Source organism: Talpa europaea (assembly GCF_964194135.1).
Source record: "Talpa europaea genome assembly, chromosome: 6".
In the NCBI taxonomy this organism is placed as follows: Eukaryota; Metazoa; Chordata; class Mammalia; order Eulipotyphla; family Talpidae; genus Talpa; species Talpa europaea.
In genome coordinates this window covers 74004396-74029886 of record NC_140072.1, presented here as the reverse complement: position 1 = coordinate 74029886, position 25491 = coordinate 74004396, and the positions used below count along the sequence as shown (strand labels likewise).

Below are 25491 nucleotides of genomic sequence, written 5' to 3'. Positions count from 1 at the left end.
TATCTCTGGCCTACATCTCTTCTACGCAAAAATAAACAATAAATAAATAAAATTTTAAAAAGAGATGCAGAGAAAGCATTTGAGAAGATCAGCACCCATTTAAGATAAAAAATCTAAACAAGAGGAGACCTACCCCTCGACATAATAAAGGCCATAATTATAAACGAACAGTCAATACAACATTTCTGGTAAAAAATAAACACTTTCCTCTTAAGATCAAGAAAAAGACAAAAACGCCCACTGAAACCACTTCTATTTATCTTGGTTTTGGCCATAGCTATTAGTCAAAAACAGGAAATAAAGGGAATACAAGTCAGGAAAGAAGAAGTAAAAATAGCACTATTATAGATGATAAATATCACATTATAAACAGAAAACCATAAAAACTTCATTTAAAAAAACCTATTAGAGAGAATAGATATATATAACAAAATAGGTGACAAAATCAATATACAAAAATCCAAAGTAGTTTCATATACAAGAATGAATGAGAAGAAAAAGAAATTAATAACTCTATTTACAATTGCCTCAAAAAGAATCAAATACCTTGGAATTAACCTAAGGATGTGAAGGGCCTATACAACAGAAACTATGTTACTGAAGAACTTAGTGACACAGACAAGACAGTCTAGTCTATGAATGGAAAGAATCAATATAATCAAAATGACTTCTCTGCCTAAAACAATATATAAATTTAACACAATCTCCATCAAAACACCAACAGTTTGCATTAAACAACTATTGAAATTTATATGGAACCACAAGAGGCCTAAAATAGGAAAAGCAATCTTGAGAAAAAAGGAAAGAGATATATTACCTAATTTCAAACTTTACTATAAAGTAACAGTACTAAAAACAGTATTATTGGCACTAAAGTAGATAGATGAGCAATGAAAAAGAATCAAGACCCCAGAAATAAATTCACATACATTTCAGTGCATAATCTATTATAAAGCAGTCACAACCATACTATGATTATTGCAGCACTATTTACAATAACTAGGGCATGGAAACAGCTTAAATGTCCAATCAATAGAAGACTAGATCATGAAGAAGTGGTATATCCACACTATAGATAAGGAAAGATAAAATACAGCCATTACAGCAAATGGAGGGAGTTTGAGGAAAGGAAGTCAGAATGACAAAAACAAACACTGGATATTTACATAACAGGTGACTGGGAAGTAAAATACTTACGGAAACTAAGACATTAATTTAAAATGCACTAAAGACTCCAAAGTTAGTAGGAAGCGGGAGGGAGTAGGGACAGGATAAGAATATAAGGATGGGGGGGGGGGGCAAAAAATTAAATTTTTTAAAAAGTGCTTAATTAACTAAGTTGTAAAGTCTTAAAACTGTCAAATTTTGCCATGTTAACAAACATGGAAACAGTTAAAAGAAAGATGAAACACTTTCAAAATAATTTTTATTTTATTTTATCTAATAGTATAGAATCATTTGGTGTGAGTGTAGTCTATGTGGCAACCAGTAAGGAGACACTTAATACTCCTACTCAGGGTGAAACAGCCAAAGCCCACTTAAGAGTTGAACTTCCTACACTCACCCAGCAAATAACAAGAAACAAGGGTAATTGCCACCTCCATGAGAATAGAGAGGAAGTGGAAAGCTTTTGACTTCTATTTCCAACTGGCAATACTGAAACAGGGTTTTCCTTCTGCTACCAGAGCAGTGTCAAATTAAGGTAGCTAAAGACAAAAGCTTAAAGAAGATCCAGAATATCATAACATGGTATGTCCAAGTTTCAATTTCACAAAAGATTTTACTCTACCAAAATCACAGAATAACAATTAAAACAGAAAAAGAAAATTAATAGATGGTTACACTTAAAATACAGAGATGTTAGAACTACTGGCAAAGATTTTAATGCAGTAATGTAAAAAAAAAATGCTTCATAAAGTATTAAAAATACATTTAAATAAGTAGATCTTATGGAAACATCTGAAAATCAAGCAACATAATTCATCACATCTACAAAAAGGTAAAAACCACATGTGTCTATCGATGCCAAAAAATAATGACAAGATCAAACCTCTTCATTTCATCAAACATTTATGATGAAAATCCTTGAAAAACTGCAAATAGAATGTACTTTAGCATAACGAAAGCCATTTACCACAAATCAACAGCTAGTACCATTCTCAAAGGTAAAGAACAGAAAGCTTTCCCACTGAGATCTAGTATAGGACAAGGATGTCCATTCTCACAGGTACTATTCAACATAGTAGTGGAAGTGCAAGCCAGAGCATTAGACAAGAGAAATAAAAGAAATTCGAATCAGGAAATAAGTGAAACTATCATTATTTGCAGGTGACGGCTAAAATACAGAGCCCTCAGGACTCTGGAAAAACTATTCAAAATGATCCAATTTAGCAAAGTGGCAAAGTATAAAATCAATACACAAAAATCAGTTGCCTTTTTATATACACAATGATACAGAAGATGAAGAAATTAAAAAAGCAATTCCATTCACAAACACACCAAAAAAAAAAAAAAAAGAATCAAATACCTAGGAATAAACCTAACAAAGGTAAAAGGTATATGCAAAGAAAATTCTAAGAATTGTAAAAAGTAAAAACAAGATACAGAGAAATACCCCCTGCTCATAGATTAGGAGAATGAACATAGTCTAAATGGTCAATATATGTCCCAAAGCAATATACACATTCAACACAATTCCCAAAAATATACCAATGCTATTTTTCAAGAAACTGGAGCAAATACTGTTAGGGGGAAATGATGTCCTGAGTTAATCCCATACAGGCTTTGTGGACCCCACCCCCACGTTTTGTATCGGGGTTACTCTACAACAATACTACTGAAATTCATATGGAATCATAAAAGACCTTGAACAGCCAAAGCAAACCTGACAAAAAAAAAGAGAATGGAGATATCACATTTTCAGACTTCAGTCTACACTATAAAGCCACAGTAATTATTAACAGCCTGGTACTGGAACAAAAACAGACACACAAGCCAATGGAATTGAATTGAGAGCCCAGAAATAAACCCATATCTATATGGAAAGTTAATCTATGACAAAGAAACTAAGACTATACACTGGAACAAGAATAGTCTCTTCAATAAATGGTGTTGGGAAAACTGGACAACTGCATGCAAAGGAATGAAACTAGACCACTATCTTATACAAACACAAAAATCAATTCAAAATGGCTACAATCTTAGATGTAAACATAAAATACATAGAATAAAATGTATGCAAAACACTTCACAACATAAGCTTCAGTGAAGTCTTAAGGGATTTATCCATAACAGCAAGGAAAATAAAAGAGAACATAAACAGGGACTACATCAAACTAAAAGCTTCTGGCACAGTGAAATAAACCGTAACTAAAACTAAAAGATATCCTAATAGGAGAAAATATTTGCACACCATGCATCTGACAAGGGACTAATATCCAAGGAGGAACTCATACAACTCAAATAAATAAATAGCACAATAAAAAAAGAGTGAAACAGGAAATTCTCCAAAGAATACAAATGTCAACAGGCACATGAAAAAATGTTCCGCAACACTTATCATGATAGAAAACCAAACCAAAACAACGATGAAATACCATCTCATACCTGTGAAAACATTCCATATCAAAAAGACCAGAAGCAACAAGGTATGGTGAGGGTGTGGAGAAAAAGGTCTGCTGGTAGTAATGCAGATTGGTCCACTTTTTTACAGAAAGTATTATGGGAGTATCTCAAAAGATTAAAAATGGATCTGCCGTACAACCTAGTAATTCCACTACTAAATATCTACATGAAAAAATTCAAAAATATTATTTAAAAGAATTGCACTGCCATGTTTAGTACACTGCTTTTTATAATAGCAAAATTATGGGAACAACCAAAGAGTCCAAAAACAGATGAATAGATTAAGATGTACTATATGCAGTAGAATATTACTCAGGGATCAAAGCAGATAAACTCATGAGTAACATGGATGGAGATGGATGGGACAAATGCTAAGTGAAATAAGTCAGTAGTATAAAAGATACCAGATGGTGTTGTTTATTTGTACAGTATAGAGAAATCAAAGTAAGGGTCAGAAAAAGACAGGCTTAAAAGCTAATTCTTGAAAGCTGACTATGGAACTGAAGCGTGGAAAGGAGGAAAAGAGAGGGGAAGGCATAAGAACAAAGAGGGAAGGAAGCACAATGGATTATGATAGCACGTCTGGGTGATTCAGTGGTGGTTGCGTTACAGTATGACACCAGAGGGAATTGGAGAAGATCCTAATGTTAATTTTAAAAATTCAATGTATTTCAGTCGATCTTCCTGTTCTATTCCCCACTCTGCCTCTGGTGAATCCTCTCATCCCCCACAACTCTGTCCTGTACCCCAGTTCTTGTATGTACAAATAAATAAATCTTTTTTTAAGATTGATTGATTGATTGATTTATACAAGCACTAGGTACAGTCAGAAGTGTGGGAGGATGAGAGAATTCACCAGAGCCAGAGAGGGGAGCAGAGCAGGCAGAAGGACCTAAGTACACTGCTGAGGGGAGCAGCGGGCGGCAGGAGAGGTCTGCACGCCATGTGGGACCCTCCTCTGGTGGCCGGGGAGCAGCCGGGGATCGAACTGGCGCTGCAGAAGCTGCAGGCAGGTTCGCAACCCAGCGCTCAACCGCTGCACCACCGGGGAGGCCCTAAATCTTTAAAAAAATAAACTAAAAATAAAAATTCAATGTACGACTCTACCTACAATAGGGCAGAACAGCCACCCAAGTCACAATGAGGGCAACCAAGGACACTAAATTCCCTGGAGGAATTCTGCTGACATACAATTTGACACAACATGATGGAGCACTGGAAAAGCAGCAGACATAGATATGAAAACTAAACTCTGCAGTCCAAGTGGGCACATACTGCTCTCACTTTGACCCCCACCCAGAGTAGATCAAAGAGAAGCCAGGTTGAGCCAGGCCAGATTCCATAAAGAAATGTCACTATACAATGATCAAAAGGACAATTCACAAGACATAACTGTTATTAATATTTATGCAGTTAACAAGGGAATACCTAGTTACATAAAGCAACTATATACAAATCTAACACAACATGAAACCTCAAAATACCACTGATAAAAAGGGATATATCATTCAGATAGAAAATTTAAAAATAAAGTCCTTAAACGAAGTGTTAGAATAGATGGATTTACTGGACATTTACAGAGCATTGCAACCCAAAAGAAATGAATATTCTGGCTTCTCCAGTGCACATGAAACATTCTCGAAAATAGATTATATACAAGGATATCAAACAAAATATATGACAAATTATATATAGCATTTTCACAGACCACTATGTTATAAAGCTAGACATTAAACACAAAAAGAATACTAGAACAGGGCCTCCCTGGTGGCACAAGGGGTTAAGATACAACCTATGAAGTTATCCACAGCCACTGCAGCACAAATTCAATCCCCAGCCAGGGAGCTACCCACATGGCACAGTAGACCTCTCCTGCCTCCCCCGCTGCTCCCCTCAGCAGTGTACTTCAGTCTGCCTGTTCTGCTCCCCACTTTGTCTCTGGTGAATCCTCTCACCCCCTGCATCTCTGGCCTGTACCCCAGTTCTTGTATGCATAAATAAATAAATATTAAAAAAAAAAAAAGAATGCTAGAACAAACTAAAACATGTGGAGACTGATCAAAATGTTTCAGAACAATTCTTAGGTCAATAAAGGAGTGAAACAAGAGATCAAAAAGTATCTAATACTAATGAAAATGAGAGGCTACCAGGCCCCATGAGATGCTCTAAAACAGTTTATAGCAATACAAGCCCACATTAACAATCTAACTTTACAGCTGAAGGAACAAGAAAAAAAGAGCAAAAGAACACCCCAAGGGGCCTCCCTGGTGGCACAAAGGGTTAAGATGCAATCTACAAAGCTATCCACATTCACTGTAGCATGAGTTCAATCCCCAATCAGGGAGATACCCACACGGTGCAGTAGACCTCTGCTGACTCACCCACTGATTGATCCCCTCAGCAGTATGTTTCAGTCAATCTGCCTGTTCTGTTCCCCACTCTGTCTCTGGTGAATCCTCTCATTCCCTAAATCTCTGGCCTGTACCCCAGCTCTTGATTGCATAAATAAATAAATATTTTTTAAAAAAAGAATCTGATTTATAATTACATCAAAAAGAATTAAAACCTGGTAGTAAGTTTAATAAGGAGGTGAAACACCTCTATAACATAAGACATTGTTAAAAGAAATAGACACCCCACTGTCACCAATGGACAGAAACAAGACAAAAAATAACCAAGGAAACCAGGGACCTAAATAAAGACCTAGACTCATGGGCTTAACAGACATCTATAAAACACTGCACCCAAAAAAACTCTAGTACAGATTTTTCTCAAGTGCACACAGATCATTATCCAGAATTGATCACGTATTGGGCCACAAGACAAACATCAACAGATACATTAAGAGCAAAATCATTCCAACTATATGTTCTGACCATAAGGGCACCAACTAGAAATAAATCATGAAAAGAAAGCAAGGAACCCTCCCAATTCATAGAGATTGAAACCCACACTATTGGAAGAACAATGGATTAAAGATGAGATCAAAGAAGAAATTTAAAAAATACTTTGAGCTGAACGACAATGAGGTCACCACTTTTCAGAATATATGGGACACAGCAACAGCAGTAATAAGAGGAAACTATATAGCAATATGGGTCACATCAATAAAAAGGAAAGAACTCAAAGAAACAACCTACTCTCTCATCTCAAGGAACAAGAAAAAGAACAACAAAAAAAAAAGTACAAGAAAGGAAATAATAAAAATAAAGCAGAAATAAATGAAATAGAAATTTCATTCAAAAATGAACTTGTGCCTATTCTACACAAACAATTTCAAAAAATTACAAAAAGGAATACTACCAAATATGTTCTATGAAGACATTACACTATTACAAAACCAAAGAAAGACAACACAAATAAAGAAAACTACAGACCAATCTCCCTAATTAACATGATGCCGAAATCCTCAATAAAATCCTCACCAATAGAATCCAACAATGCATCGAAAAGATAATACACCAAAATCAAGTGGTATTTATTCCAGGGGCACAATGATACCTCAACATCCGAAAATCAATTAATGTAATCCAACACATCAACAAAAAGAAAAATAAAATCATACGATCATATCAATAGATGCTGAGAAAGCATCTTATAAAGTTCATCATCTGTTTATGATGAAGGCCCTCAAAATCCCCAGGATAGAAGGAACATACCTTAACATGATAAAAGCCATATATGACAAACCCATAGCCAATATTATTCCCAAAGGTGAAAAGCTGAAAGCCTTTCCTTTAAGATCAGGAAAAAGACATGGATGTCCACTCTTGCCACTGCTTTTCAATATAATACTGGAAGTCCTAGCCAGAGAAATAAAACAAAAGAAAGACATACAAGAAATCCAAATAGGGGAAGATGTAGTAAAACTATCACTATTTGTAGACAATATAATATACAGAGAGAACCCTAAAAACTCCACAGAAAGACTTTTCAAATTAATCAACCAGTTTAGTTAAGTAGCAGGCTATAAAATCAACACACAAAAATCAGTAGCCCTCCCTATGGAAACAAGCAATCTGAAGAAGAAATCAAGAAAACCATCCCCTTTATAATTTAAACCAAAAATATCAACTACTTGGGAAGAAATCTAACAAAAGAGGAGATGGACCTATACAAACATAGTTAAAAGAAATCAAAGAATACACAAATAAATGGAAAGTCATCCCCTGCTCATGGATTGGACGAATTAACATTAACAAAATGGGCATCCTACTGAAAACAATTTACAGATTCAGCACTATTCCAAAAAAAAAAATTTCAATGACATTCTTCAAAGAGATTGAACAAATATTGATGAAACTCATATGGAACAACAAAAACCCTCAAACAGCTGAATCTCTTCTGACCAAAAGGAAGGAGAATGGAGGTATCACATGCCTTCAAACTATACTACAAAGTCATAATAATTAAAACTGCATGGTACTGGAACAAAAACAGACACAATGGAATCGAACAGAAAACCCAGAAATAATCCCGCAGTTGATGGACAACTAATCTTGAAAGGGGTGCAAAGAATATGCAATGGAACAAAGACAGTTTGTTCAATAAATGGTGCTGGGAACTCTGGACTGCTACATGCAAAAAAATGAAGCTAGACCACTACCTCACATCATGCACAAAAACCAACTCAAATGGATAAAAGACATGGACATAAGACCTGAAACTGTAAAATATATAGAAGAAAATATAGGCAAAACACTACATGATATACATCTCACTAGCATCTTTAAAGACACATCCCCCAAAGCAAAGAAAGTGAAAGGATAATCAGCTGGATCTATATCAAACTGAAAAGCTTCTGTACAGCAAAAGAGACATAAGGGATTGATCACAAAGATTTACAGAGAGCTGATGCAACTCAGACCCAACAAAAACAAAGTAAACAATCCAGTCAAAAAATGGGCAGAAGAACTAAAAAGACACTTCTCCAAAGAGGAAGTGCAAATGATCAACAAGTATATGAAAAAATGTTCAACATCACTTGTAATCAGGAAAATGCAACTCAAAACTACAATGAGGTACCACCTTACACCAGTGAGAATGGAACATAGTATAAAAACAGGACATATCAAATACTGGCAAGGATGTGGAGATAAAGAAACTCTCCTACGCTGCTGGTTGCAATGCAAACTGGACCAACCACTACAGAAAGCTGTGTGGAGGTTCCCATTTTGTTTCACTGCTTTGTTCTTTGCCTCTTCTATTTTTCTTGATCTAAATAAAGATTGACTTTTTTTTATCTTTAAGTGACTACTAAAAATGGAGCTTCCACATGATCCAGCATTTCTGATCCTAGGAATCTACCCACAGGACACAAAAACATTAATTCAAAAGGCACCTGCACCCCTATGTTTACTGCAGCAGCACTATTTACAATACATATGATATGGAGACTACCCAAATGCCCAAAAATAGATGACTGGATCAAGAAGATGTGGTATACAGATGTACAATTTAATAGTATTCAGCAATCAAAAAATAATCTCAGGCCTCCCCTGGTGGTGCAGTGGTTGAGTGCTGGCCTGCGAAGCTGCCCAGCTTCTGCAGCGCCAGTTCAATCCCCGGCCACCGGCGAGGGTCCCACATGGCACGCAGACCTCTCCTGTCTCGCCCGCTGCTCCCCTCAGCAGTGTATTTCTTTGTCAGTCTGCCTGTTCTGTTCCCTGCTCTGGCTCTGATGAATTCTCTCACCTTCCAGTACTTCTGACTGTACCCAGTGCTTGCATAAATAAATGAATAAATCTTTAAAAAAAAAAAACACAAAAAAAGATAATCTCATGCCATTCCTAGCAACATGGATGGAGCTAGAAAGGGAACCAAAGAAGGGATCAGAAAAAAAAAAAATTATAACAAATTAAAAAACAAAATTAACAGGCAACTATGAATGCTCTCTGCAGGGGAGGAAGAGAGAACACACAAGAGACTATGTTGATGGTGCACAGGTAAACTGGTGGGGGGAATTTTATGGGGACTACACCTGAGAGGAGAAAGCATGAACTGTCAAAAAAAGTAAGGATGATGTAAAAAAAAAAAAAAACATATATATATATATATATATATATATATGTATGTGTGTATATATATATATGTAAGAAAAGTCTCACTGAGTTTATAAAAATTCATGTCACACAGAGTATCATTTTTAAGCATAATAGAATAAAACTAGAAATAAACAACAGAAGGAAAATGGGAAAACATACAAACAGGATGGCATTAACCTACAAACACTTAACAAATAGATCAAAGAAGAAACCACAAGAGAAATTTTAAAATACTGGAGATGAAAGCAAACCCACAAAATAACAAAAGTGATGGAAAGCAGTGCAAACAACAGAGATTTCTAATTGCTAATACCTATTTTCAAAAGGAAAATTCCAAATAAGTAACCTAACTTTACACTTGACTAAACCCAAAACCAGCAGAGAAAAGGAAATAATAAAGATTTAAGTGCAGATAAACAGAAAATAGAAAAACAACCGAGGATTAATTAATCCATAAGTTGGTCACTTAAAGATAAAAAAGTCAATAAACCTTTTTTTAGACGAAGAAAAATGGAAGAGGCAAAGAGCAAAACAGTGAAAGAAAATAGGAACAATAATAGGGACATTCTTGAAAGAGGGAATAATATTACAGTTAGAAAATTCTAAGAACTTGGATTACCTAGATGAAATAAATTCATAAAACTACCAAAACTAACTTTAAAATATAAAGAAAATATCAACGGACCTTTGAAAAGAGATTGAATCAATCACGAAAGCTTTCGAATAAAGCAAAGCCCAGGACCAAATGACTTCATCAACAAACTCTGTCAAACATGTAAAAAAGGAATAAAAATTCTTGAACACTTAGAACAGGATGGAACACATCCTACCACATTCTATTAAGCCAGCATTACCCTGATTCCAAAGACACCTATGACAGCAAAGGAAATTACAGACCACACCACTTAATAAATACACATATATAAGTCCATGACAGTTTATTAGCAATACAAATTCAGCATCAATTAAAAGGATTATAATTATACATTATAATCAAATGTAACTTATCCCAATAATGCTATTGATTTGATGTACTATATCACATGAGTAGAATGAAGGAATGATAATGATAATCTCAAATGATGAAGACAAAGTTTGGCCAAATCCAACAACTTTCATGATTAAAAAAAAAAAAAAACTAGTAATAAAAAAAAAGGCCTCAACATAATAAATGCCATATATGAACAACACACAGCTAGTATCATATTCAATAAGACAGTTTTTACTCATAAGGCAAGGAACAAGAAAGAATGCCCACTTTTGCCACTTCTATTCAACACAATACTAAAAAGTTTTAACCATGACAATGAGGAAAATGAAACAAAGACATCCAAATTAGAAATTTACAATGTAAAATTCACAATGCTGGACTCTACATAGAGAAAACCTAATAGAAATCCACAATTAAGCAACCACAGCTAACAATCGAGAAAAACTGGGTGGGTGTAAAATCAATACTCAAATATAATTTATGCTTTCTAAACTGAAAATATGCAATCTGGAAAGCAAATGAGTAAAGCAATTCCATTAACAATAGTACCTAAAAAATACCCAGGAATAAACAGAACCAAAAAGGTGAAAATTTTTCACTTTTTACTATAAAAGACTGCTGAAATTAAGACATAAATAATTGTGAAGTCATCCCATGTTCATGGGAACATTTATCCAAACAATTGTGGAAAAGAACAAAGTTGCAAGACACATTTTCAGATTTTTAAACTTAATTATCATAACTGTGTTGTTTACATAAAAGAAGGTATGTAGCCCAATGGAATATAGAATTGACAGTCCAGAACTAAACCCATACATCTATGGCCAATTAATATTTGATAAATATGACAAGTTCATTCCATGGGGGAATGTCTCTTCGACAGATGTTGCTAGGACAACTGAATTTCCACTAAACAATGAATGAAGATATCTGCCTTACATTATACACAAAAATTAATTCAAAATGGACCAAACACCTAAATTAAAGAGTTAAAATCATTAAACTCTTAGCAGAAAACAGTGATAAACCATCTTGATCTTTGATTTGGCAAAAAATTCTCATTTAACACCAAAAGCATGAGCAACCATAGAAAAAAAGACAAACTGGATTTCACTAAAAACTTTTCTATACCTAACGAATTATCAAGAAAGTCAAGAGATAAACTAATATATGGCAAACAATATTTGTAATATTATATCAGATATGGTATTAATATTCAGAATGTTAAAAATCCTGACAACTCAATAAAAAGCTACACAAATCAAAAATGCAAAAGGACTTAGATATTTTTCCAAAGATATAAAAATGACCAACACTTAAAAACATACTTAACATTCTTAGTCATTAGGGAAATGCAAACCAAAACCACAACGTGACACCACTCACACCTACAAGGATGACAATAATAAAAAATAAAATTTTAAAAAACAGAAAAGAAACACCTTATGAAGATGTAGCATAAATGAACTGTTATGTATTGCTGGTAGGAATGTAAAAATAATATAGTTGCTGCAGGAAATGTAATTCCACCCAGAAGAATTGAAAACCAGGAGTCAAAATAATGCTTATATGCCAATGTTCATTGCAGTGTGAGTCACACAGCCAAGAAATAGAAAGAACCCCAAAGCCCCATCCATGAACAAATTAATGGGTAAATGAAATGTGGTTTACATTATTTAGCTATAAAAAGTAATGTTACAGGGCCTCCCTGGTGGCGCAGCGGTTGAGCGCTGGGTTGCGAAGCTGCCCACAGCCTCTGCAGCGCCGGTTCAATCCCCGGCTGCTCCCTGGCCACCGGGGGAGGGTCCTGCATGGTGCGCAGACCTCTCCTGCCGCCCGCTGCTCCCCTCAGCAGTGTACTTCGGTCCTTCTGCCTGCTCTGCTCCCCGCTCTGGCTCTGGTGAATTCTCTCACCCTCCCGCGCTTCTGACTGTACCCAGTGCTTGTATAAATAAACAAAAATAAATCTTTAAAAAAAAAAAAAAGTAATGTTACAATATTACTCTAACTGAAATCATCAGGCTAGGTGAAATCAGGGAGACACAAAAAGATAGGTATTATATGGCTCTATTTATATGAAATAATTACAATAGGCAACTTCATAAAAATAAAGAAGATTAGAGATTACCAGGGACTGGGGAGTAGGAGAGAACAGGGAGTAATTAGCTTAATTGTCACAGTTTCTGTTTAGCTGGAAAAAAAAAAAAAAGGTTCTAGAAACAAAGATCATGTGAATATAATTAATGTCACTCAACTGTATACTTTTAAAAGTTTGAAACCGCAAAATTTATGTCATATATCTACCACAACTTTTTAAAAAATAAGTTTTCTCCATGCTCTGAATTGGTACAAATACACTGACATTACCCCATTTTAAATTTGACTGAATTCACCTCCGCCTATCTGTTAATCTGGTTCATTTTGTGGGATAAACTATATTTCTTCTATGCAAGTTTCTCCAAATAATGTATCTGCTCCAGAGCCAATTTAGAGTAATTTTATTTCTAAAGAAAAGTACACAATCTTATGTTTTAAACACCTTGTCATTTCTTATTTTTGTGAATTTGTGCACTTTCTGCACCTGTTTCCCTAACTATTTAGATTTACTGTTGCATTTTCTAATTTGAGAAACACCTGAGTTTTTAAAGCAGTAGAATTTTAAATTATTTTAACACTGTTTTAATTTCCTACCTCATTAATTTCTATTTTAATCTTTACCTTTTGTTTTAGATTGTTTTCTTTTCACAATTTTTGTAATTGAATATTTAATTCACTGATTGTACCTTAGTACTTTTTAATGAACATTGCAAAACAGGTAAATTTATTACTGCATCTTCTCAATTGTCTCTTCCTTGTATTTTCCCCTTTTACTTTCCTACTTTGTGAGATTTGGATTTGAGTTCTAGGATCTTTTGTGGTCTTCGTCCAGTTTGTTTTTTTTTTTAAATATTTATTTATTTATACAAGAACCAGGGTACAGGCCAGATGTGCGGGAAGGTAAGAGGATTTTACCAGAGACAGAGTGGGGAACAGAACAGGCAGAATGACTAAAATTCACTGCTGAGGAGAGCAGCGGGGAGACAGGAGAGGTCTGCCCCGCCATGTGGATTGCTCCACAGACAGCGGGGATCGAACCAGCACTGCAGAGGCTGAGGACAGCTTCACAGCGCTATGCTCAACCACCTGTGCCACCAGGGAGGCCTTCTTTGTCCAGTTCTAATATACTGATAACTACCTTGCTGAGGTAGACAAAGATCACAAAAAGATTAAAGATTGCACCCAAAAAAGGAAATTAACGACCATCCTCATTTATAAATACCAATGAAAAAGTACTAAATAAAATATTAACAATAAAAAGTAAACATTTAAGATACAGTAATAACCTGGCCTAGCATGGTTTGCTCTAGCAATGCAAGATGATTGAATCAATCAGGAAATACACTAAAATATTTGATGTTTTAATAAATTTATAAGGAGGGGAGAGAAATCAATCACCTCCATAGACACTGAAAACACCTTCAAAACTCAAACATTCATGTTTTTGGTAAAATACTTAATAAAACAGAAATGAATTCTTCTTTATTATGACAAAATATAAAATTTACCTTGACCTTACAGTAAGCATATAATTTAATGAAAAAATATTAAGGCATGCCTACCAGAAAATTAAAAAAAGTATTTACTTTTCCACTATATAAAAATGTACTGGATTTATTAGGAAACACCATCAAGCAAGACAAAACAATAATGGGGATGAGAATTGAAAAGACCTAACTTTCTCTATTTGAGATAATATAATGGCTCAATTTTAAAAAATTCCAAGATAAGGCCAGGGAGGTGACCCACATGGAGCATCAGACCTCTCCTGCCTTGCCCGCTGCTCCCCTCAGCACTGTATTTCAGTGGATACACCTGTTCTGCTCCCCACTCTGTTTCTGGTGAATCCTCTCACCTCTCCCCCACCCTGCACCTCTGGCCTACACCCCAGCTCTTGTATGCATAAATATATAAATCTTAAAAAAAAAAAGAAAAAGAAAAAATATTTTGACATCATGAATGCTGATTCTCCATTAAGTGAATACACCTATTAATGGGATTCCAGTAACAATACAAACGTGTGAAGGATAGCCAGACAAGTTCATTCTAAAGTTAATATGAAAAAAAGCAAACAAAAATAGCTAGTAAAATCCCAGAAAAGTATATTGAGAAAAGCCTTGCTCTACCAGATATTAAAATATTCTGTAAAATATTTATAACTAAAACAATATGAAAAGTACATAGAAATATAGTGGTATTTTAAGACCCTGAAAGAAGCACATGGAAATATTAGATTTAATGTACAAAGTGACATTTCAAATCCTTGGGCAAAAGGTTAAGTAATTTTTAATGAATGATTTTCAAACAAGTACAATCATTTAGAAGCAGATATTTGACTCACAATTATGTATCAGAATAAGTTCCAAATGGATTAAAGATTAAAATATTACAATAAAGGTTTATGACTATTAGAAGAAAACATGAGAACTAGCCCTTTATAGTCTGAGTGTAAGGAAAAGCATATGAATCAAAATCCATAAATAATAAAACTTGAATTTGCAAAATTAAAATTAAAAACTTTACATGACAAAAGTATGTATAAGCATCCAATAAAAGTTATACCTAACATAAAACAATATCATTAACACACATTAATGCCTTTCACACAATGTTTTACACAAGACAAACCATGATGTTAGCATTTAAGTCAAAGACAGAAGTAACCTTTGAACAACTGGAAGGGGATAGTAATTAGGAGGAAGTACAAAAAGGGCCAATGGAGAATGTGCAATGTTCCATATCTTGAACTAGGTCTTAAAATCAAGACAAAAGGCACAGATTCGATCTTCGAAATAACACTATGAGACAGAGATTACTATTTCCACAATTTTACAAATGATGAAAACAAGGTAAAGTATAAGAGAGGATAAATAATTTGCTCAGGACAGGTGATGATTGGTGAGGCCAGGATTTAAACCAAACCACCAACTAAAGTTCTTACCAAAACTTTCAGGTATCAGAACAGAACAAATGCAACATCGTCAACTATAACGATCCCCACAGATTATAATTAAGCTGATCCTTTCAATCACCAAATAACCTTCCTTAAATTTTTTTTAAAGATTTATGTATTCATGCATGCAAGAACCGGGGTACAGGCCAGAGGTGTGGGGGGTGAGAGGATTCACCAAAGACAGAGTAGGGAACAGAACAGGCATATCTACTGAAATACATTGTTGAGGGGCGCGGCGGGCAAAACAGGGTCTGCTAAGCCATGTGGGTAGCTCCCTGGCCAGGGTTGCTGCTGTGGATGCTAATAGCTTCATAGGTTGTGTCTTAACCCCCTGAGCCACCAGGGAGGCCAACCTTCCTTAAATATTAATGAATTTGAAGTATGCCACTCCAGTGCAAATTCTGTGAAAGTGGTTAACTATGTCTATTTTACTTCACTTAACAGATCCTGCACTTAACAGATCCTGTAATATAGTAGGTAGTGAAAACATAATTGTTTCATGAACAAATTACAGGCACATATTGTACAATTTGTAGATAAAATTTCAATTTAACAGGAAGAAATTAAGACAAAGCCCAAGCAGAAAAATGGGTTAAAATGTAAACTAATATTTAATAGGAAAGACAATTACATCTGAAATATGAAAACACTGCTCATCACCATTCCCGATAAAAACAGTACAAAATAAAAAGCACACCATTTTTACCAATGAGAATGTTGTTAATACTCTCTTTTGGAAAGGCTATGGAGAAACAGGCACTTTATATATGTTAATGGAAAGAATGCAAACTGGTACAACTCTTTAAAAGAGGGGAATTTAACATTATCTAACAAACTAATACGAATTTACCTCTGGCCAACCAATCCTACTTTTAAGAATCTTCCATGAAACTATATCTCCACAAATCCAAAATAAAGCATATGCCAGGCAATTCATCATCTACTACCTCTAACAGCAAAATGATGCAAATAATACATGGTATTACATGCAAATAATAAATGGTATCATCAATAGCAAAGTAATCAAACTACCATACAGCCCACTGTTGTCTAGTATATGGTTAACTCCTAGTTCTAGAGAAGGGGAAGGAATCACCATGATCTGCAACCATTTGCCATGAAAATACTCCCACTGTAGCTAATTTAAGGCTACCCACACAAAACTGAACATAAATTTATTTAAGAGAGGCACACATCATTATACACATAACCATCATAGAAATACAAATAACCTTAATAGCACAGATATTTAAATGTAAGAAATTCATTAGGAAGTAAGATGTTTTGAGTACTTATTTTCTGTGCTTTAAATACTGTTAATAGTAGAAACTGTGTCCATGCAAAAATCATATCTTTACACCGTAACCCTAAATCAGACTATATATGGGACAGAGTCTTTAAAAAGGCAGTAAAGGTTGAATGGCATCCCAATAGTGGAGTCCTCCTAATAAGATAGGAGTGATGTCCTTAAAAGAGGAGGAGAATCAAAGATATCTATCCTTCCCCCTATGTTAAACCCCATACCCGGTTTGCATACAGAGGAAAGACCATGTGAGGACACAGCATGAAGGATTTCTAGCTTATAGAAGTTTGAAAAAATGCATATATGCCCTCTAGTCTTTAGTACTTTATTACATCAGTCCTAGAAAACAAATACAAATGAAATTTGTATTTTTAAGTTTCTTTAATTTGTAAGTTTCTATAATTTTTAGTAACATGTATTTTAACAACCAGCTCACAAACAAACAGCAGTAAAAAATGGAAGGTGGAGAACAGTATATACAGTATGCTGCCTTTGGTTTTTTTTTAAAAGGGAAAGTAAGAATGAATTATATATTGACTTAATTTTTCAGAAGGAAAGCTTAAAGTAGTAAGAATTGAAAATTATTATCTACGAAGGATCAGCAGGAATGAAAAAAACACAGAAACTGGAGCTAGATTTCCGAGTATCTTTTCTATATACATTTTACTTTTGAATTTGCATATAAATTTCAAAAATAGACACTTTAAAATTGAAATATAAGATGATAAATCCAAAATTAAGTTTTAACTGTTTGAAAAATTGTATTTGCAACCCCTCTCCACCTTTCAAGAAAGAAAGAGGAATAATTCTGCTAGCATTTACATTTACAATCATAAATTTATTTCCAATAACCTATATAAATATATATAGATAGATATATCAGCATTCCTTTGAGATAGGTCATCTCCATCATTTCAAAACAGTAATAAAATTAAACAAAGTACCTAGAGAAAAACTATTACAGCAATTTTGATTAGAAAACAAATTACCTGTTTGTATTCACTGACACAACTTTGACAGCAAAATCTTTTCTGCTGACCATCAATCATCAGGACATTATTTCCAGCACCTTTGCTGGGCAAGTACTCTCCACATTGTTCACAGCAATTCATTATTAAACCATTGGCCATTCTGTATCTATTAAAGCAGTGGTCACTGCACAGCTTATGAGTCATATTTTTAAAGCTAACTTCATGGCGAATCTAAAAGAAAAACAGTAACAATTTGTTTTTTGTAGTAATATGACAAGGATCTAAACAATAAGGTACTCTAATAGAAAATATCTCAATAACTTTTCAGTGGATGGCTTATAGGGATAAGTAAAGATTAAGTATATTACATTATTCTTTGAACTATTTTTATTCATAAAAGGAATACATGTATGGTTAAGGGGGGAAAAGCCACCAGCAAAGACACTACAAACTTCTCGACAAGTATCTAAAAACAATAATGACCCAGGTTGATTAACTGGTATTAAACTTCTAAAACAGACTAGAAATCTGTTCTATTTCTTATGTAAGATTGATCATTGCTATTTTAAATAGACTATTTAAACACTAAGGGTTGATGTGTGAGTGCTCCCAACTTCAGGGGGAAAAACGGGCACTTTTCTATTAATTTTAATTTTTTGTAAATTATTCTCCCTGTAGGAGAATGAAATTACATAATGGGATATTTTATAAAGTAGTTTTTAGTTTTGTTTTATTTTATTGAGGCATGTTTTATTTATTTATTTGTTTGTTTGTTTGTTTGTTTATACATGCACTGGGTACAGTCAGAAGCGCGGGAGGGTGAGAGAATTCACCAGGCCAGAGCGGGGAGCAGAGCAGGCAGAAGGACCGAAGCACACTGCTGAGGGGAGCAGCGGGCGGCAGGAGAGGTCTGCGCGCCATGTGGGACCCTCCTCCGGTGGTCGGGAGCCAGGGATCAAACCGGCGCCACAGAGGCCGCGGGCAGCTTCGCAGCCCAGCACTCAACCACTGCGCCACCGGGGAGGCCCTATAAAGTAGTTTTTAAACATTCTCACTATGAAGTAAAAACACTGATGAAAAAATATGTACCTATTAACTAAAATTAAAACATCCCATTTAATTTTAGCTAAATGATAAAATACAAACCTCTGTTAGTTTACCACAAATTGTACATCTTGATTTATTTAGAGCTCCTTTAGTAGGATTCTGTTTGTCTTCATAGAGAGACAAACAAGATGTACTACAGAATTCCTGGAAGGACTCGCTTGAATCCACTTGAGCAACAATGGTTCCTTTCATTGTAGTTATATCCCTGAAAAATAAGGGGGATAACCTAAAATAAAATTCTATTTCAAAGGAACTGATATTTTTAATTCCCATAGATTTAATCCTGGGAATCGAACATTTTTAAATCCAGTAAATCATTTCTATTTAAAAACTCTTGGCAATAAAATGAACACATAGATTGAGAAGCAAAACTATTTTATACTATTAAATCCTTGACACAACCCCAATTTATCATCAAACTTCATAACAAGATTTACATGTACTGTAAACAATTAGAAAAAGGAAATATTGCTATAAATCATTGGAATTTAATGTCAAGAACTGGGGTATAGTTTTACAATACCTATTCAACTCCCCTCCCATGGATAAGAAGCAAGGACATCTAGGCCACAGGAATGTAACATACATTCTAGAAGTGATAACTTAAAAAACCCCACCCATCATTCTATACACTACTACAACTGCAATTAGAAAACATGTTTAAAATGACAATATAAATGACCTTTAAATTTTTCCTCTAATTCTGAATTTCAAGATCCTACAGAATATAGTATGTAAAAATCTATTACTATAAACTATATTTTACCCTATTAAATTTATACAGAACATTAAGCTTTTTCCAAAGGTCTAAAGTCTAAAAACATCTTCACAAAGTTGGGCGGATCCATGAAATGTTACAAAAAATTCATTGTCTGGCCATTCATTTAATATGTCATATTATAATTATTTTTAACTAGTGAAGCAAGACCTAAAAAAATGTCAGAAGAATCCTGTCTCTCAAAGGCTGGTGAAAAACTGGAACTTCAGTCTTAAAATATTTAGTATTCTATCAACATTCAAAACAAATGCACAATGCAAGACTTGCCAGTTTTAAATAGTCTTAATCTGAAGATACTGTAAAACTTGACCTATTTTAATACTTAGTCACATATATAAACTGCTGACCATATGTATCTGGCTAAAACTAAATTCTTATAATCAAAAATGTAAATAACATGCATATACATTTTTACAAATTCAAGGAGTCCAATGAAGATTACAGACAAAATTAATTACAAGGGCCCATATCTATCTAAACCAAAGTTAAAATCAATCCAAATAGGAGGTCAATCTGGATTTGATAGAGAACCCACCAAAACCATTACAACTTTGAGTTTGACTTTAATATTAAAAATTTAAAATATTTTATATTTTAATATTTAAATTTAATATTTTAATATTAAATATTAATATTTAAAATTGTAATTTATTTTAAATTGTAATTTAACTAGTGAATTGTAAATTAACTAGTGAATATTTTGTAATTTACCCCTAAGACTAACAATTTTTGTGAAATTTTCTACCACCATTATGAAACCCTATGAAATTATGTTGAAAGGCAAATCTTACTTTTTACACATAACACAGAGCTTCTTTGGAGCAGGCTTGTGAGAAAAGGAGGAAAGGCAGGTGGTAGAACAAAAGAGGTGAGCAGATCCTTTTCGTTGGTAAGCCGTCTGTCCCTTTTGCAAAGGTTTTTTGCAGTTTGCACAAGTGACTTTAACTGGTTTAGTGGGTTGCTGTTGAGCTGATGGCTGGAAAATCTGTTTAGGAAGTGAGGCCACTGGTGATAAAGAATCCACCCCTGGTTGTTTCTGGTTACGGGGAAATGAAGCTGACTGGGAAATCCAAGAATCTTAAAAACAAAATACACAAAAAGAGTAATCAGACATATTTATCATCACAGTGAAAATTATATCAGAAAAAATTTTAACATTCCATTTATACAAGTTTAAGACATTGACAAGACAGCAGTAAAGTCTTCAGTTAACATTATCAGTAAGTTTTTGGAAACTGACTTTAAATGAAAGGACATAAAATGAAACCAATTTTACCATAAGCTAATTAAAACAAGAGTTAAGTTCCTACATTGTTATTTCTGGTCACCAAAAAAAAATAAATAAATTGCCAAATTTCTTAGTCTTTACACAAACACTTCTAATAATCAAGAAACATTTCTGTCCATCCATTCACTCATTTTCCAACCCTCTTATTACACTTCAGGGTTGTGCAGGGCTGGATGCAGCTCGAGGTGCAAAATGAGACCTAACCCTACACAGGACCCCCTTTCAAGGCAGGGCATGCTCACACCCACACTCACTCAGATTGGGACAATTTAGACATACCAAGAAATCTAACACAACTTTGGGTTGTAGAAGGAAACCAGAGTGCCTGGTGAAAGCAGAGTCTCCCCACGCAGACAAGGGGAAAATATGCAAACTCCATGTAGGCAATAGAGCATGCCAAGAAAATTTCTTTTTCCTCATTAACTTATATAAAAACCTTTTGCATAGCACAGAGGTAGGTAAAGGACATAAGTTTTGGAGTAAGAAAAGCTGGTTGACTGTCCAGCCCCATTATTAGACTGAAAAGTAACTTAAACTCTGCCCTATTCTTCTCTAAACTGGATATGAAACCAACCTCACAGGAATGATAATATTTAACATGATAATAAACATAACAGGGCCTCCCTGGTGGCACAAGGGGTTAAGCACCACACTATGAAGCAAACCGCAGCCTCTGCAGCATGAGTTAGATCCCTGACAGGCCAAACAGAAACCCACCAGGAGAAGCAGACCTCTCCTGTCTAGCCCACTGCTCCCCTCAGCAGTGTATTTCAGTCTCCTGTTCTGTTCCCCACTCTGTCTCTGGTGAATCCCCTCCACCTCTCTGGCCTATACCCCAGCTCTTGTATGCATAAATAAATCAATCTTTTAAAAATAAACATACAAATATAATAAATGATAGTGACTAGTATATATGAAGCTAAATTCATTAACCGTTAGTTATTGAAACTAGTTTACAAAATATTGCTTGCTTTAAGCAGGAAGACATATATCAGCATAAAAGTATAACATCCTCACCAATCAGAACTTTTGACAAATATGCCATAGCTAATAAAGTTATATAATATAATAATAATATAATAATATAATAATAAAGTTATATAACTATATAATTATAGTCAAAACATCTTCCCTCCCAGCCCCAGTCAAAACAACTTCAAGAACAGCTTTCCTACATGTTTGGTTCCACAATCTCCAAATATACCACATATCAATGAAATTGGTATGTTACACAGAAATGACAATGTTAAACCAACTATAGTGACCAATCCAACATATTGCATACTGTAAATTTCAGCATAGCACAGCATTAAGGATATGTGTAACATTAACATTAGAAGGCAGCTATTCATCTTTCCTCTCATACTAGTAAGCTTAGCACATAGTAAGAAGCTTCCAACTTACTGCCCTAGCTACTGTTCCACAGGCCTTTCAGTATACCACCAATACTATAATCTTGTTTCATTTTTCAACTTTTCAAGCTTCCACTTCTAATTTCTACTTAGATCGCTTGTGAATTTTTTTTACGCTTTCTGGCTTCTTTTGAATTTTGAACTTCTTTACATAAAATCTGCTCTCCTTTGTGAAAAGCATTTTTTTTTTTCCTCCCACAATCAGTACAAATATATCCAGAGTTTAGGGAAACTTTGAAAAGGAAGAGTTCCTGATTCTGACCTTGGCACTATATACAATGCTATTCAAATATCACCTTACTTCACAATACCCTCCAGATCCCCATCCCCATAAAAACATGTATTTTATACACAGAGTATAAAACAGAGCCCATGTAGCGATTTTGTTACTTTGTTATCATCAGAGTGACTGACCAGTTTTTTGTTTTGTTTTGTTTTTGTTTTAAGATTTATTTATTTATACAAGCACTGGGTACAGTCAGAAGCACGGGAGAGTGAGAGAATTCACCGAAGCCAGAGCGGGGAACAGAACAGGCAGACTGATGAAATACACTGCTGAGGGGAGCAGCAGGTGCAACAGAAGAGCTCTGCGCACCACGTGGGACCATCGCCGGTGGCCGGGGATAGAACTGGCGCTGCAGAGGCTGTGGGCAGCTTCACAGCCCAGCACTCAACCGCTATGCCACCAGGGGAGGCCCATGACTGACCAGTTTTAATAAATAGGTTAAAATACTAATGAACAAGAAGAAAGGGTCTTTAGTCAAAAATTATATTTGAACATATGCTTAAAGGAATAGCTTTTTGCTATTATGGTTTCAATTTTGTAGGTTTATCATTTGAATAAAGAAAGCTATTTAAACTTAAAGGAAGCTATTAACTGGATTTTAAAAATGGGATTTCTTTTGCTTTGTATTTTTTTTTCTATTTAGACTTGAGACCTTGAATAAATAATATAATGGCTCCCTTTATGTTTCAGCTGTTACAAGTCCTATACTTTCATATGTTCATATTCTGTAACATCAAAGTACTTTTAGGAATAGAAAGGACCTAACCATTTTGTATAAACCCACTACTTATACAGAGACAATTTTGCCCAAGTCACAATTAGTCCAAGAATTTGTATAAGTGGCCAAAATTTTATAATTCTATTCAAATAAAAATAGCACATAAATGCAAGAGCAAGAGGTATGTCTGTGTAGTTTTTCTGATGCGTACTTTACATCCCTTTGTGTAAGTCTGTATACAGGAATCCAGGTCTTATGCTGACATGTGCTTTGACTAACCAATATTCCTAAACAAATAAGTATCCCAAGATACATGCATAAGAATATCCTTAAGAATTATTTAAATAGTGAACACTAGAACCAATGATCTAAACAGAAAATTACAAAAATCAAACATATATATAATGTGGTCAAAAAGTTCAAGATCTAGTGTCAGGTATTTAAAGAGGCAGTAGAAGGGAAGAGTTTACAAAACTATACCTATATTATGATGCCCAGTTAGATTTACATGTACCAATCCCAAAATGGCAAGATTGAACAGTTTACTTTTTCATTCTCATGTTTCAGATTCATGTTTTTAATATATTTATAATTACAAGAAAACAAAGTAACTAATTTGAGGATTATCACTTTTTTTTTTTTTTTAATAGAGGCATGCTTTATTTGTTTGCTGGTTTGTTTGTTTGTTTTGTTTATACATGCACTGGGTACAGTCAGAAGCGTGGGAGGGTGAGAGAATTCACCAGAGCCAGAGCGGGGAGCAGAGCAGACAGAAGGACCGAAGTACACTGCTGAGGGGAGCAGCGGGCGGCAGGAGAGGTCTGCGCGCCATGTGGGACCCTCCTCCAGTGGCCTGGGAGCAGCCGGGGATCGAACCGGCGCCGCAGAGGCCGCGGGCAGCTTCGCAACCCAGCGCTCAACCGCTGCGCCACCGGGGAGGCCCGAGGATTATCATTTCTTAAACTTTTATGTTAGCTGGAAGATTACAATGAAAGACACTAATATACAGCTGGTGGTAGCATAAATCGGTAAGTATTTTCTGGAAGCAATAAGACAATACAATTCTACAATTAAAAATGCTCATACTCAGGCCTCCCCAGTGGCACAGCAGCTTGAGCGCAGCGCTGTGAAGCTGTCCGCAGCCTCTGCAGCACCGGTTTGATTCCCGGCCAATCCGGGAAATACCCACATGGTGCGGCAGACCTCTCCTGTCTCGCCTGCTGCTCCCCTCAGCAGTGTTTCAGTCCATCTGCCTGTTCTGCTTCCTGCTCTGTCTCTGGTGAATCCTCTCACCCTCGGTACCTCTAGCCTGTAACCCAGTTCTTGTACAAAAATAAATAAATCTTTAAAATAATAAAGAAAAAATAAATAGGTAAAAATGCTCATACTCACACATACATCACACACAAAGAGGCAACACACATAGTCACTGACATACTTAGATAGATAGATCTCTATAAATAGTAAGTATCTTGGAAGGCATAAGAAAGTTTCAAAACTTAAGAATAAGGAATGTACTTCTTTTAAAATTACTACAAACCAGATATTTTTTAAACCAAAAATCTTTTAGGGGATGGGAGTAATCATATCCTTAGGCCCAGCAACTTTACTTTTAGGAATATACTCTTGGGAAATAATGAGAAATTTGAACAAAGATGTTCATTTTAGACCTCCTATTGTAAGTCTAAAATATGGGAATGTACAGTCCCAAAACATGGGAATGTACAGTCATTAAAAAATCCAGTTAATAGATGCCTTTAAGTTTAAATAGCTTTCTTTATTCAAATGATAAACCTACAAAATTGAAAACCGTTAATAGCTAAAAGCTATTCCTTTAAGCATATGTTCAAATATATGCTTAAAGACCCTTTCTTCTTGTTCATTAGTATTTTAACCTATTTATTAAAACTAGTCAGTCA

At 34.9% G+C, this 25491-nt stretch overlaps 1 protein-coding gene across 3 annotated transcripts in view; it reads right to left on the bottom strand.

Moving 5' to 3' along the window:
* The window catches only part of ZMYM2 (zinc finger MYM-type containing 2), a gene marked incomplete at both ends in the record, with an annotated part of 125890 nt that overhangs the window by 64269 nt on the left and 36130 nt on the right, over positions 1-25491 (bottom strand). For all 3 annotated transcript variants that reach the window (XM_084235414.1, XM_084235415.1, XM_084235416.1), the window contains 3 exons: positions 18002-18214; positions 19130-19295; positions 20660-20945. In XM_084235414.1, the coding sequence (XP_084091540.1) occupies positions 18002-18214; positions 19130-19295; positions 20660-20945 (665 nt within the window). The remainder of the gene's footprint in view (positions 1-18001; positions 18215-19129; positions 19296-20659; positions 20946-25491) is intronic.